The sequence below is a fragment of the Hordeum vulgare genome, chromosome 5H, assembly GCF_904849725.1.
Source record: "Hordeum vulgare subsp. vulgare chromosome 5H, MorexV3_pseudomolecules_assembly, whole genome shotgun sequence".
Lineage (NCBI taxonomy): Eukaryota > Viridiplantae > Streptophyta > Magnoliopsida > Poales > Poaceae > Hordeum > Hordeum vulgare.
In genome coordinates, this window is record NC_058522.1 from 560,952,009 (window position 1) to 560,966,459 (window position 14,451).

General features: G+C 45.4%; 2 protein-coding genes across 5 annotated transcripts; one reads left to right on the top strand and one right to left on the bottom strand.

Moving 5' to 3' along the window:
- The first annotated feature begins 2,453 nt into the window (after positions 1 to 2,453).
- On the top strand, positions 2,454 to 4,613 carry LOC123452994 (amino acid transporter ANT1-like). Of its 3 annotated transcripts, none has more exons than XM_045129749.1 (3): positions 2,454 to 2,692; positions 2,767 to 2,989; positions 3,198 to 4,613. In XM_045129749.1, exons 2-3 carry the CDS (start codon positions 2,792 to 2,794, stop codon positions 4,275 to 4,277), a joined length of 1,278 nt encoding a protein of 425 aa, XP_044985684.1. In that variant the 5' UTR covers positions 2,454 to 2,692; positions 2,767 to 2,791; the 3' UTR covers positions 4,278 to 4,613. The 3 variants fall into 3 exon arrangements, with proteins under 3 accessions (XP_044985684.1, XP_044985681.1, XP_044985682.1); XM_045129746.1 differs by having other exon boundaries at positions 2,454 to 2,655; XM_045129747.1 differs by having other exon boundaries at positions 2,456 to 2,989.
- A 3,899-nt stretch (positions 4,614 to 8,512) lies between these two features.
- LOC123452995 lies at positions 8,513 to 14,090 on the bottom strand. Of its 2 annotated transcripts, none has more exons than XM_045129750.1 (4): positions 13,795 to 14,090; positions 13,498 to 13,640; positions 12,448 to 12,616; positions 8,513 to 11,751 (listed from the first exon to the last, which is right to left on the bottom strand). In XM_045129750.1, the coding sequence occupies exons 2-4, from the start codon at positions 13,609 to 13,611 to the stop codon at positions 8,756 to 8,758; spliced, it is 3,279 nt and encodes a 1,092-aa protein (XP_044985685.1). In that variant the 5' UTR covers positions 13,612 to 13,640; positions 13,795 to 14,090; the 3' UTR covers positions 8,513 to 8,755. The 2 variants fall into 2 exon arrangements, with proteins under 2 accessions (XP_044985685.1, XP_044985686.1); XM_045129751.1 differs by having other exon boundaries at positions 13,498 to 13,636; positions 13,795 to 14,043.
- Positions 14,091 to 14,451: the final 361 nt, after the last annotated feature.

Genomic DNA, 14,451 nt, shown 5'->3' on the forward strand with positions numbered 1-14,451 from the left:
TTTTGAAGATTCTTTCGGCATCAATGTGCTTTTGGAATCTTTCTATGAAACAAAGGTACTTCCGATGTCGGTTCAGGATGTCCAAACATTTGTTCATTAACATTTGCATTTCTATGAAGCAGCATCATCAATCCTTTCAATAGACAAGGACTTGAGCAAGGTTGATTGGACATAGCACCGAGCAGAAGGTCATTGCGCTTTGCACATGATGGACTATGGTGTTCCAGCAGACTACATTGCTGACAATTTAGCGATGGCATAGAGCACTTATATCTTCTATGTCAAACAATTTACAAAGACTATGATAGAATTGTTTTGTCAACAGTACTTGAGACAAGAGTAGCCAATGCTCAGGACTCTCAGAGACTCTCGTAGCTTCCCACGTATGCCAGGGTCCGTTGTTTGCATGCATTGGAAGTGAAAGAATTGTCCAAAAGTATGGCATGGACAGTTTAATTAAGGGTCACGGGAAGGATGCCACCATCATTCTTGAGGCTATTGCCGATCAAGAAACATGGTCTTGGCACTCATATTTTGATATGTCTGGATCTTGCAATGACATCAATGTACTTGACTCATCACTTATTTTGGCCAAGTTAGCTAATGAAGAAGCTCCACTAGTGACCTTAGAAGCAAATGATCGCACAGGCAATTATGAGTATTATCTTGCGGACGGAATCTACCCGAGGTAGAGTACTTTGGTCAAATCAATCCACCCGAGGTATGCATTATGCCAATGAAAAAAGAGGAAAGAATCAGACGTTTCATGGAGGTGTATAATGAAATTAGAGACTCAAATACACACATCAACTTTGGATAGATTTGATGGAGGAGTGGTGTAAATGGCATGGCGAAAGAAGCGCCTAGTTTCATTTATGTGTTTCTTGTATTGTGCAAGAACTTTGTTGTATTTGTGTTGCATTTGATATTGGATATAATGAATTATGTAATAATTTGATATTATGGACGTGTGAAAATTTTAAGTTTAATATAGGATATTTTTATTTCAATTTGTACGCCTATACAACAGCCGTATACATCCGCCCAACCGTCGATCGGTTTTACATCTCACATTTGCATCATCTATCGGAGTTGGGTATACATCATCTGTTGAAGTTGAGATCTTTGTGAAGATGTAAAACGCATTTTTCATGATCTAAATTATAAAACAACCATTTTCACATCTTCAAATTTACGTCATCTTTTGAAGATGTTCTAACATCACAAAAAGTGACGACTCAAGGCCCGCGACAAGAAGTAACCACCCGTTATCTGAGGAGCGCTCCTTCGGGAGCCTTCCGAGGGTCACTCTCACGCATCGCCACTTAGCGCATACACACCCGCCGTCACGTACCGTACTCTAGGCTTTTTCTCCGGATTTTTTTACACATTTTTGGTTTTTAAATGTTTTTTCTTGATTGTTTTGGTGTTTTGATTTTCCACCGGTGTTTCTTAGCTTTTGGACGAAAAACATCAAATAAAAAATGCATGAAAAAACACTTTTTTATTTTTTTTCTTTCTTGGGAGGCACGGTTTTGAAAACGGGAAAAACGCATTTTCTTTTTCTTTTCTTCCTCGAAAGGCAAGGTTTTGCTTCTCTGAGAGGCACAGATTTGCTTTCGTTGTGCCTCTTGAAAACGAAAAAATGCATTTTTTTTCCTTTATCGAAAGACACGGTTTTTTTTCGCGGGAAACATAGATTTGCCTCCACGTGCCTCTCAAAAATGGAAAAAAAATATTTTCTTTTTCTTTTGCAAGAGACACGGTCTTGCTTCTCGCAAGAGGCACTCAAAAACAGAAAAAAACATGTTTTCTTTTTTTTTCATGAAAAGAACGGTTTTGTCTTTTTTTTTAAAAAATCGTTAAAATTTATCATCATAAGATCTAGTTTTAAAGATCCCAACGCGAGAAATCCGACAATAAAATCGTTTCAAGATTTAATTGCATGGTTTATAAAATAAAACTTTGTAAAATAACGAATGTGTGAAAAAACTCACATGTTGCAACAAATGACACACACGTCACTTGTAGCAACATGAAAGGTGGGAGTGGCCTTTGAAACTAGTACTCTTTAATTAGTCATTCGGTGAATTATCTTCTCTCGCTAAGAGCAAGTATAATAGGGCCGGATCAGGGGGCTATAAAAAATAGACTAGTTTTTGCTTAGTTGGAGGAGAAAAAGAATAGACGAGCTCTTATTTAAGAGTCAGGTCTAGCATGGGTTTTTAGGCATCTTGTAAGAATAAAAGATCAGTAACTATAAAATAAACTATAGATGACATGACAATAGCTCACAGCATCTGGCTATACTATTAACCAGACTCTAATACAATTGGGATGGGGCCCACCCGCTAATCCTGGACAAATTCATTTGCTCCACGGCAGCCCCTAAAAGATGACTTACATGTGCCGTGCCTGATTCCCTAGCCTATTATTAACCCATTTTCCACACGAAAAATCGTTGACGATCTGATACCATATGACCCCATCAACCCAAAGCAAACCGATCCAGATCAAAAAACCTTGGAAACCATGCATCGCGTGCGCCATCTTCCTATCTGTTTCCCCGACGCAACCCGACAGCGTCCAGCGCGAGCCCTCCACATGCGCTAGTCGCCGCCACCAACCAACGCCAACGCGTCGTCATCATCACCGGTAGTCCATCCTCATTCTCCTTCAAGAACCCGGCCCGGTAGAACATCGCGACAGCGCCATGTCTTCTCTCGCTAAGCAGCGCTTCGATTGATCTTGAGCTGTTCTGTTTAGTCCGTCGGAGTCGGACCATCCCTCCATGGCGCCGGAGGTGAAGGTGCCGCTGCTGGAGGTTAGGGGCGCCACGCCCGCGCAGACGCTGGGGAACATCGTCGTGTCCATCGTCGGCACCGGCGTGCTCGGCCTGCCCTTCGCCTTCCGCACCGCGGGGTGGCTCGCCGGCGCCCTCGGGGTCGCCGGCGCCGGCGCCGCAACCTTCTACTGCATGCTCCTCCTGGTCAGTACACATTTGCTCCACCTCCAGTCCAGTACATCCAACCCCCCCTGTTTCAGTATCATTTCTTGGATTTCTTATATGATTCAACAAGCTTCACGCAGTCTTAGTATGCTGTGATTGATTATTCAGCTTGATGTGCTCGGTCGATTAGTTTGATCAAGATTAGTCACGCATTCGCAGTTGAATTTAGCTCCTGTTCGTTCTGAAGCTGGATTGCAGGGACAAGCTGCGGGAGCAAGAAACAGAGGAGGACGGGCTCGGAGATGAGCGGTGCCGCCATGGCGATGGCGGCAACTACACCTACGGGGATCTGGGCGAGCGAGGCTTCGGCCCCATCGGTAGGTACTTCACGGAGGCCATCATCATCATCGGCCAGACCGGCGGCAGCGTGGCCTACCTCGTCTTCATCGGCCAGAACCTCAGCTCCGTGCTCCCCGCGCTCTCGTCGTCCACGGTAGTCCTGGCAGTCCTGCTGCCCGCCGAGGTCGCGCTCTCGTTCGTCCGCTCCCTCTCCGCCTTGGCGCCCTTCAGCATCCTCGCAGACGCCTGCACCGTGCTGGCCGTGGCCGCCGTCGTCAAGGAGGACGTCCAGCTGCTGGCCGAGCGCGGGCGGCCGTTCGCCGGCCGGAGCGCGTTCGCGGGCCTCTGGGGCGTGCCGTTCGCCTGCGGCGTCGCCGTGTTCTGCTTCGAGGGGTTCTGCCTCACGCTGGCGCTGGAGGCGTCCATGTCGAACAGGAGCAGGTTCCGGCCGGTGCTCCTCCAGGCCATCGTCGGGGTCACTGTCGTCTACGTCGGCTTCGGCGTGTGCGGCTACCTTGCCTATGGCGACGCCACCCAGGACATCGTCACCCTCAACCTCCCGGACAACTGGTCTACCGCCGCCGTGAAGGTCGTGCTGTGCGTCGGGCTGGCACTGACGTTCGCGGTGATGATGTACCCGATCCACGAGATCGTGGAGGCGCGGCTGCTGGCGCCGGGAGGGTGGGTGAGGAAGCGCTGCGGCGGCGTGGTCCAGCGGGCGGCGCTGCACTTGAGCCGCGTGGCGGTGGTGGCGGCGCTGGCCGCGATAGCGTGCTTCGTGCCGGCGTTCGGGCAGTTCGTCGCGTTCGTCGGGAGCACGGTGTGCGCGCTGCTCTCCTTCGTGCTGCCGGCGCTCTTCCACCTCCGCGTCGTGGGGCCGAGGGCGAGCCCGTGGGCGCGTGCGGTGGACTACTTTTTGTTGCTCTCCGGTCTGGTGTTTGCCGGCCACGGGATATATACAGTCTTGGCACCCAGTGTCAATTACTAGAAATGGTCATCAATTTCGTACAGTACATACCAAAAAAAATGGAGGTGCTACACGTCAGCCCAAGGATTTTTTTGATAAGATCCATCACCCCTAAGCCGTCGGATCTTACGAATTGATGACAGAGCGTCATCATATACCATTACAACATAGATTGTGTTGCAGAGACCGGATCGTTTTACAACAATTTTTAGAACATATGTTAAGTTGTAAAAAAAATTGTAATATAGATCTAGCTATATTTTTTCCTTTCAATAGAGTTCTTGTCGAAGAATTTTTTTGACAAAAGTCTTGTTACAGAAATTTTACAGAAGTCAAAAAAATTACAGAAATTTGTCACAACAAAAGGTCTTGTTGTAGAAATTTAGTCTTTTCATAACCAATGTCTATGCGAGCCGAGGCCCTGTTTCTGGATAAGAGGGAGATTTTCTAGGGAAGGAAAGGTGAAGGGGGGTGGAGGAGGTTGATATTTGGGAGCACTCCCCCATGGATGCTAATCATTTCCCAAAAAAGATTCAATTACCATCCAAATAGTCAGCAAAGACCTGCAAAACCAAAGAGTGTAGTCTCTTCTCATCCGCTGGTGGGTTTTACATGCACCATCATGTTTTTCTAACACTGCCTATAATAGAAAATAACATAGATTAGTAACATGCATATGTTAGTAGTCTAAGTTACTACCTTCATAGTGTATAGTAACACAGAAATGATAACATAGAGGTTTCCATTTATTAGTATATGAACTCATCATGTCTTGATATGTGTTATGTTACTTATATTATGAGTAACTAGTTATGTTACTCGATTTGTCTCTCTCCTCATTAGTTAGTTATCACATATTTTTTCGTTTAGGTGACATCTATGTTATAACCTATGTTACTTCCACTGTGGATAGTCTAACAACCATCGGGGATGAGGGTCCCCCAATGCATTACTCATTTGAAACCTTGCCCGTCGGCTTCGCAAGTGCAACACTTTGTCCATCCTCTTCAAGCTTGATATTCACCACCCATTAAGCAAGGTCATGGTATTTGGCAAGGGACCCCCCCCCTGCGTCTCTCTCTCTCTCTCTCTCGATCATTGCCAACCCCCTCCCCCCCCCCCCTCCTCCTCGCTCTCTCTTCATCATTGTCATTGATCCACGACAAGAAATCCTTAAATCGGCAACACGAAAGGGGTTTCTCCACAAATTTGTGGAGGGGGTGTGATGGTGCAAACCTCCCTATATGTGGATGATGGTATTCATGGCTCCAACTAAAAGAGATAGTGGCAACCTTTTGATCATATTGAGAGGTTTTGGTGAGGTCACCGGTCTATCTACCAACTTTAATAAGAGCTATGTCGTGCCCATTCGGTGCAACCACATAATTTGGGAACATTCTTCAAAGCTTGTGTTGCCGGCAACTAGAGCATCTTCCCCAATAAGATACTTGGGTCTTCCCTTCTTCGTTTAGCAACACAAGAAGTTGGGTCTCCAATTCCTTGAGGATAAAGTCATGAGCAAGTTGCTCACCTACGGAGGCCAAACCATTACCACCATTGGTCACTCGGCCCTTGTCAAGTCCGTCATCACCTGACAAGCGGTCTACTTCATCATGTCACTTGTTATTTCGCCAAGTACTCTAAATAATGTTGACAAGCTTGAAAGAGATTTCCTTTGGTCTGGCTCGGATAGGACGACGATTGCAAAATGCAAGGTGAATAGGGAAGTCGTTTGTCGGCCGCATGGATATGGTGGTCTAGGGGTCCTCAACCCCGACAAGTTTGTGCACGCCTAGCGCTTGAGATGTAGGTGATCAAGTTTGTGCACGCCTTACTTGTAACCATCTCTTTCCTCTCCTAAATTAATAGATGAGGCGAATCCGATGCCTCCGTTTCAAGAAAAAATAGCCCATAGGCTTATACTCCCTCCGTACCTGAATACATATAGTTTGGGAGAACTAGACTAGTTCTCCCAAACTACAAGTATTTAGATACCGAGGTTTACACATCAAGAGGGGTAGAGGTGACATGACATAGCAACCTCTTTACTAAACCCGAAAATCCACAGTGAGAAGCCCGAGGTGATGTTCCTAAAAAATATGTCGTTGAAAGGTACTTTGCGAAAGACATGGGCATTGCAGGCATCCCAAATTTTCCAGATAATGGCGAGGGCGGCGATAGGCTAGATGTTGATGTCAAGGCCCCCTGATGTGATGATGTCCCAAACAAGGTCAATGGAGATTTGGATGTTGAGCCGAGGAGCAGCCACACCTATGTGGCCTTAGCATATTGGAGAACAAGGTGAATCACATCCTCGTAGTGGTGATAACATCATGGGCATGAAGAGTAGGAGGAGATGGTTTCAAGTAGAAGGTTCGCCTTTGTGTTCAAAATGTACATCATGGGCATGAAGAGTAGGAGGAGATGGTTTCAAGTAGAAGGTTCGCCTTTGTGTTCAAAATGTGTCTCTGAATAGAAGCCAAGCAAATATTTTGACCTCGATCGAGACCATCAAGCTCCAAATAGCCAGCGTCAACCTCGAAGTCTGGGTGTTCTGATCTCTCCATATACTAATACAAAGAGTATTTGAATCCATGGCCTTTTGGTGGAAGGGATTTGCAAATCTATAGGTGAATACACAAATCTTGATGAAATGCGAACACACATCAAAAGATGCTTTGAATGGTTCTAAACATGGGGTGTGAAACAATGTCTTTTTTTTTTGAAACAACTATGATTACGACAATTACATGTATGAGTTTGCTACGAAACCACGTAAATCAGGAGATTGGTGTGATCCAACAATTTGCTTATTGCATCATCCAAAATTTGGATGTGGAGTGTCATATGCATAGCATCTCTTCTTCTTTTCTAAACTTCGGCAACTTTATTCATACGATAATGGTGTCTGTTACAAGGAAAAAACTAGGAAATCAGGGGGTTCACCATGCCAAACATCCCCAGTTGTACTAACAGAAATAAAGCGAGCTAGCTTTGAGATATCAGTGTCAGTATCACGAAGAGAATCATACTGAACCAAATGCCCTTTTGTTGAATCAAAAGAAAGTATCAACAAGAAATACATATTGAACCTTTGGGATGAATTTTTATACCAAGGCCCTTATGTTTTTGTTATAGTGGTTATTTTCTCCACCAAAGTATGTTCCCCTCCCGCGCTTACATGAACCCAGGATTGTGGGATAGTTCGTGCATCAAACAGACAAACACAAGCAACATCTCATCCAAGAGACTCCCAACATCTAAAACAGTTTGTACTGAAATTAAATGAAGCATTACTCTCTGCACAAGCAAACAGTTCAAACAGTGCACACAAACAAACCCAACTCCGATACCGAATACTGATAACAGAAACATAGTAAATATTTTCTGACAACTAGTAGTAAGCATAGCAATGTATGTTCCAACCAACTGGAAATCAAACAACAAACAAGTTAATTTGAGTGGGTTCAACCTACTGGAAATCAAACAACAAACAAATTAATTTGAGTGAGTTTAACCAACTGGAAATCAAACAACAAACAAGCTATTTTGGATCCAGAAGATATAGAAATGATGATGGCCAGCAGCACAGGACCGGACACCATTTTTTGTTCGGAGAAACACAGGAGAGCACTGTCAAAGGCGGCAGCAACTGGAGAGGTTTCTGGAAACTCAAACATGCAATTTGGCCTTCAATCTGACAACAGGCTAGGGACAACAGTCAACCTGAAAATCACTTCAAGATTCTTCCTAGTAAAGTGGAATCTACCATCTGGAAGATAAACTACATTCAAGAAGACAACATCATCTTAAAAATCTTGATGCTAATCACCATCTGAAACAACAAGATCTAACAATATGAGGGCCTTGATGCTAATGTGATCCCGAGGTATGCGCCACATGCCCTCAAGACCTTCAATTTTTTTATTAATTTCCTCATCAGCCTTTCTACATTCAATGTTGACAACCCTTGTGGTGCCCACACACAAATGATTCTACTATTGTCTCTACGGCCTCTGTTGCTCCTGTGAGGTTCTACATATGATACAAATAAATCAACTAACTTCAGTATACATAAAACTACAAACATACTCCCTCCGTTCCTAAATATAAGTCTTTTCAGAGATTTCACTACGGACTACATACAAAGCAAAATGAGTGAATCTACAATCTAAAATATGTCTATATACATCCGTATGTAGTTCATAGTGGAATCTCTAAAAAGACTTATATTTAGGAACGGAGGGGGTATGTTGTTACACGGATGCAGTAATTACTTTGGAGTCATCAAAACAATTGTTGCCCCAGCAACTTCAGTTGCTACATTTTTACATACACACATGACCAAAGATGCTGTGCACCTGGCTCACAAGTTATAAGCCTTTAGCCTTCTGCTACTAATTCAGACATGCATTACAGTATTACATCCTTATTAGACAAACTATCATCTGGATTGACTTACCAAATAAAAATGTGAGGTAAGGAAGGTGATGGGGTACTTAGCTGAGTGAGGCCAACTTCTTCTCCAGGCGCTTTGCTGAGCGAAGGGCCTCCAGAGCCTCTGCCTGCTTCCCTTCCCGCTTCAAGGTCAGGGCCTTCAGTTTCTCAGCCTTTATCTGTTCCTCGAGCTGACTTCTCTCAGTCTGAGCCTTGCTTGTAGCCGCCACGGTTGGCCTTGCCTCTGCTTTCACCGGTGGTTGCAGGCTCGGAGATTGCGTGGACAGGTCAGCTGCGCTCCAGCCGATGGATTTCAGGGCAGACATCATTTGAGGATCAATAAGATCTTCCACAAATGCGTCACTTGCTTCAGTTGATTTTCCTCCAGAATTCGAACCCTGGCTGTCCGACTCTTCCAGTTGGCTCTCTAGTGACTTGGCTAATTCGAATTCCGCATCTGCTTCTGCAGTCTTTCCTTCTCTCCTCAACTTGAGGGCATTGCGCTTGTGAGTCAGGGACTCGCGTTGGATCCTGAGACGGTCTCGGCTAGACATTGCCTTTTGAGGCTCAACTGACTTGTTCTCCTGTGCCGGAGGGGCATAGGTCAACGGGCTGGTGTGAGTGCTGATGCTGGCGGATTGCTGGATCGAATTGCTCTGCTGCACAACTGATGTCGTTAACTCATGCGCGCCATCCTCAATGTCTTGTTGAGGGGCTTCAAGACGCTTCTCTAGGAGTTTTGCTAGTTTCAATTCTTCTCTAGCTTCTGCCAACTTCCCTTCTCTCTTAAAAGCAACTGCTTTTCTCTTATGGAGTAAGATATCATCTCTGAGTGTGTCGCCTCCATGTGGCTTCGGAGGTTCTTTATGATCAACATCTGAAGGTGAATGCAATGCTTCTGCAGTTTGCAACTGATCAGCAGCAGGTGACCTGGAGAAGGCCGAGTATGCTCCATCACTAGTTACCTTTGAATTGTGAGTAGGTTGGGAAATGACTGTTTCAGTTTGTGGTTTGCTTCCAGAACTAGCTACAGTATCTATTGACGCACTAAGTTCAGATGCATTCACTGGCAACAAAACATCCTCCTTCAATGCATGTTTTATTGAAGATGCAGTAGCATGAATATTAGGGACATGCTGAATATCATATTTATTTTCCATAGTCTCATGTTCACCAGGACCTGAACCTTTTTGAGAAGCAGTTGAGTTAGCCAATTCTTCTATCTCTGCAAGTTGCTCCTCCAAGACCTTCGCCTTCTCTAGTTCCTCTTCAGCTTCTGTATTCTTCCCTTCACGCCTAAATGCAAGAGCCTTCCTTTTGATAGCAAGCAGTTCCTTCTGAATCTGACCCTTATTCTTCTTTGGCTTCTGGGCAACTATAGGTAAACGATTCAATGGTTTATCTGTTGTTTTCACAGAATCATTATCATCATCTTCCCATCCCATATTTTTCAACACAGACAGCAATGCTGGATCCTGCATGTCATTGTCTGTCACCTCAGGTTCATAGCTTTCATCAGCAAAATCCAGACTAGGGGGTTCAGCATTAAGTGGGGACTTCGAACTAAAGCCCATGTTTTCCCTGGCTACAGATCTATTGGAAGAGCTTTCAAGTTCTTCGAGTTGCTTCTCAAGAATACTGCCTTTCTTCAACTCTTCCTCAGCCTCATCAACCTTTCCTTCCCTTCTCAACGCTAGTGCCTTCTTTTTCAGAGCTAGCAGCTCCCTCTGAATTGCAAGCTTACTTTTCGGTGCTGATACACGACGCGTGTTAATCTCTGTGACTCTGATATCTTCAGTGTGTGTAATTTTCTGTCCTGGAAAAAGGACCTCCGACTCCGGCTGTTCAGTTTCCAAATCCTTCTCAAGTAGCTTTGCCTTTTTAAGCAATGACATGGCCTCTGCAACATTACCAGCCTTCTTGTGAGAAACAGCCTCTCTTTTCAGAGCAAGCACTTGTTCCTTTACTGCCTCTCGATTCAAAGAAGAAACAGGTGCATGGCTGTCCATTTGGTTGTCACCATCTTCACTCCAACCAAATGATTTTAGGGCAGCAGCCATAGCTGGGTCGTTGATGTCCTCGTCTGTAACATCGAAATTGCCATCAAAGTTAAGATCATCAGAGACAGCCAGAATTTGTTCGAAATTGATAGCAGGTAGTCTTGAATTGTCGTATAATATGTCATCCTGGTTATCATCATCCATGTTATGAATAATTGCAGCCAAATCATCATCAGACTCTTCCGCCTCGCCCAGAATCTCCTGTTCTTCCAATTGTCTTTCCAAAATTTTAGCCTTCTTCAGCTCTTCCTTTGCTTCAGCAAGTTTACCTTCACGCTTCAGCACTAGGGCCTGTCTCTTCAGAGCATTAACCTGGGATTTGTCAATACCACCAGCTTTCTTGCCCTCTGATGTCTTTGGTGCTACTTCTCTAAGAATCTGTGACAGCTCTCCTTCAACACTCATAGCAGTTGGCCTTGTTTCATCATGAAGATCTGCATCTGACCAGCCTAGATCTTTGAGTTCAGAAGCAAGATCATTCTTTTCTTTTCTAACACTTTTCCCACTTGGAGCCTTTTTTGTTACAGCGTCATCATAATCCTCAATCTTCTGGGTACCAACAACGGCACTAACAATGGGAGCTTTTGTCGCCATTCTCCTGCTCTTCCTCAATTCTAATTCAAGTGCTGCGGCTTGCCTCTCAAGCTCTTTGCCATGCTTGAATGCCCGCAGTGCTTCCTCAGGTTTTCCTTCTGACTTTAGTATTTTGTACTTTCCCTTCTCTTCTACTGCTTGTTGACGCAGTTCTTCCGGAGTAAAAATGGATGCAGTGTTGTTGAGTTCATAGTTTTGTGCTTCAGTGGAAAGGCTTCCGTCACCATTCCCATCCACACTGGCTTTTCTGGAACCCGAACTGGATGCACTGGCAGTGCTTACGGTTCTCCCAGGAGCCTCAGAACCCAGAGATTCCCTACGAGAAAGTTGACCGTGCACACTATCACCTCCAAGAAGTTCACTAAGTATTTCATCCTCTGGTTTAGAAGCTGGTTTTGTGCTAGCTGTGAAAACAACATACATAGAATTATTTGCAAGTTAAGTATTCTTAACAAAACAGATGTGAAAAGAAATATACAATTGCAAGTTGACAAAAGCATACTACTATAACTGGAGTAAAACTTAACCATGTTTCAGCTTGGTGGGAAATAATAAACAAAGCAATGCAAAATAAACATGAGAACCATGAAACAACCAAACTAGTAATAACTTCACATATGTGACATCTACAGAGAATATAACCTTTCATAACAAAGACCCAAATTATATGGTTTTATCAGCATTTGAAATTCTGAGCTATAGCTACCAGACAAACAGGAACATATTAAATCACGTGAATGGACAAACACCGCCTAAGTGTTACTTGTTTAGCAGTAAGAAGACGAAAGCACCATTGCTAGGTTATTCAGTTAATTATCCCCTGTGTATTGAACCACATGGATATACATCTCATACAGAACTCCAAACAGGAGGACGAATGTTACAGAGCTCAGCCCTGCAGCTCGACTGTAAACAAGTGCCCTAATGTGTGCTGGTTGGGAAGGTTGCATAATACAAAAGCAATTGTGTCCAATGCTGACAAACAGATTAATTTTTAATCAAGCAGGACTCGCCACTTTTAGATGTATCAAGTATCAATCAAATCATAATTCCTTTGATAAGAAACAAATTTGATAGAAAGCGCATGGAAATAAATTGACCTTTCCCGGCTCTATTTTTGTGTCCGTATCTCAACTCATAGCGTGCTGCTTCCTCGAGTTTTTTGCAAGGATCACAGATTCGAACAGGTGAGTCACCCTGTCCACGTAATACCATCCTCTGCTGGGTGCAACTGCTGCAGAAGAGGCCTCCACATCTTTGGCAATGATGCTACATATTAAATAAACGAAAGTTAACATAGCTCCTGATCCAACTATCTCCATAAGATTACAAGAAATGTGAAATTTCTGTCAAGTGACAGATATGCAAAGACTAATGGTGAATCCAATCATTCAAATTACTGAAACAAAACAAGAGATATTTTTAGACCCCATAAATCCAAACTTCATGAGAGACCGGCAACAGCACATGATTTTTCTGTTTAAAGCTTTGGATTTGTGAATGTACATTCAGATAGCATAAAACAAACATGCAGTGCTACTTTTTTTATTAGGCATGAAACAGAGCAATTATTAACCATCACTGCTAGGACTAAAAGAGATTATCAGTCTGTCATACATTGAGGTCATTCCAGTGAGAATAAGGGCAACTTAGTTCGCCCCGCCCCCAACTAAGTTCACCCCCCTCGACATAATCGCTATGTATATGAAACTACAAAGTGTGAAGCTTGCAGCATGTATTGGTTCTGTACTTTTTTTGGGCTGAGATCCGACCGAGTACTAATAGGCTGGGATGTGTGTCAACAACTCATCTAACCGCCTTGCAAGCACATGGTAAAACCCCACAGTTAAAACTGCTAATTCTTGGTTCTGCATAATCATGACAGCAAAGGCAGAGGCGAGACGTGACAAGAATTTATCCAAGTAATGAGTAGATTTTCTTCGAGTGAAACAGTGATCCAAAAGTGAAGGGGATTCCCATGAAATGCAACTGAAATTGGGGTGGACATGACACGCAATATGGCAAGGGAAACTGTAGCACCATCAGTAAATTATATGAACGGGACTATTTGTGCCCGATTCGATCATGGCAGAGGAGTATGATATGCTTCATACCATCATCACGAGGCCAGAAATCACGAGATTGATTACCTTCCGTGTAAACAAGGAGAACTGAGCGGCACAGCCCTGGCAGTTTGACGCGTCCAGCACCCAGGTCGCCCCTCGCATCGAGGGCTTCGGCGGCAACCCGATCTTCTCCAACATGGCTACAGGCAGGAAGAAACCCTGCCTATCTGCGAACAAGGAACTCTGCAGGCTAAATTTAAGCACTACGCCTTACATGAAGTCAATCAGAGTATACTTGTATACTAGTAATTCGTGGATCTGGATCAAACGAAGGCGAGAAGCGAATACGGGGTGGAAGAGGAGGAGCGGAAGGCGGCAAACCTTGCCCCTTGGTCCAAGTAGGAGGAAGACGAACGCCGGATCTTCTTCGCCGCCGCAGGACGGGGAGGAGATTTGAGGCGTGGCGGCGGACCTTGGTGGGAGAAAAAGCACGCCGCCGAGCCGGATCCGTCGCCGGAGGGGAGAGGATTTGCAGGCGTAGCGCTTGGTGTCTGTGTTGGGGGTGGGTGGGGTCGCCGTAGCCCGTAGGGCAGAGGACCAGGGTTGGATGCTTCACCAGCGAAGCTGCCTCGCACGGACGGCAGTGCTACGCAGTTGTGCAATCGAGAAGGCACATCCAACTCTGGATCTTGAGTGTCTAAACATTGATCAACGGTCTGGATACGTCGTTAACGAAAACGGTTTTCGTTAGCGCTAAACTAATCGCACACCCCCCCCCCCCACCTCGTTTCGTCAATCTCGTCTCTCCCCGCTCGGCTCGCACACCCCCCACCTCTTCTCGTCAATCCCGTCTCTCCCCGCTCAGCCCGCGCCGCGCCGCTCGCCAGGCCGCCGCGCCGCGCCGCTCCCCATCCGCGCCGCGCCGCGTCGCTCGCCCCGCCTCCCCCGCTCGCGCCGCAGGACGCCGCGCCGCCTCCCCCGCTCGCCCCGCTCGCCACGTGCCGCGCTCGCCCCGCCTCCCCCCGCTCGCGCCGCACG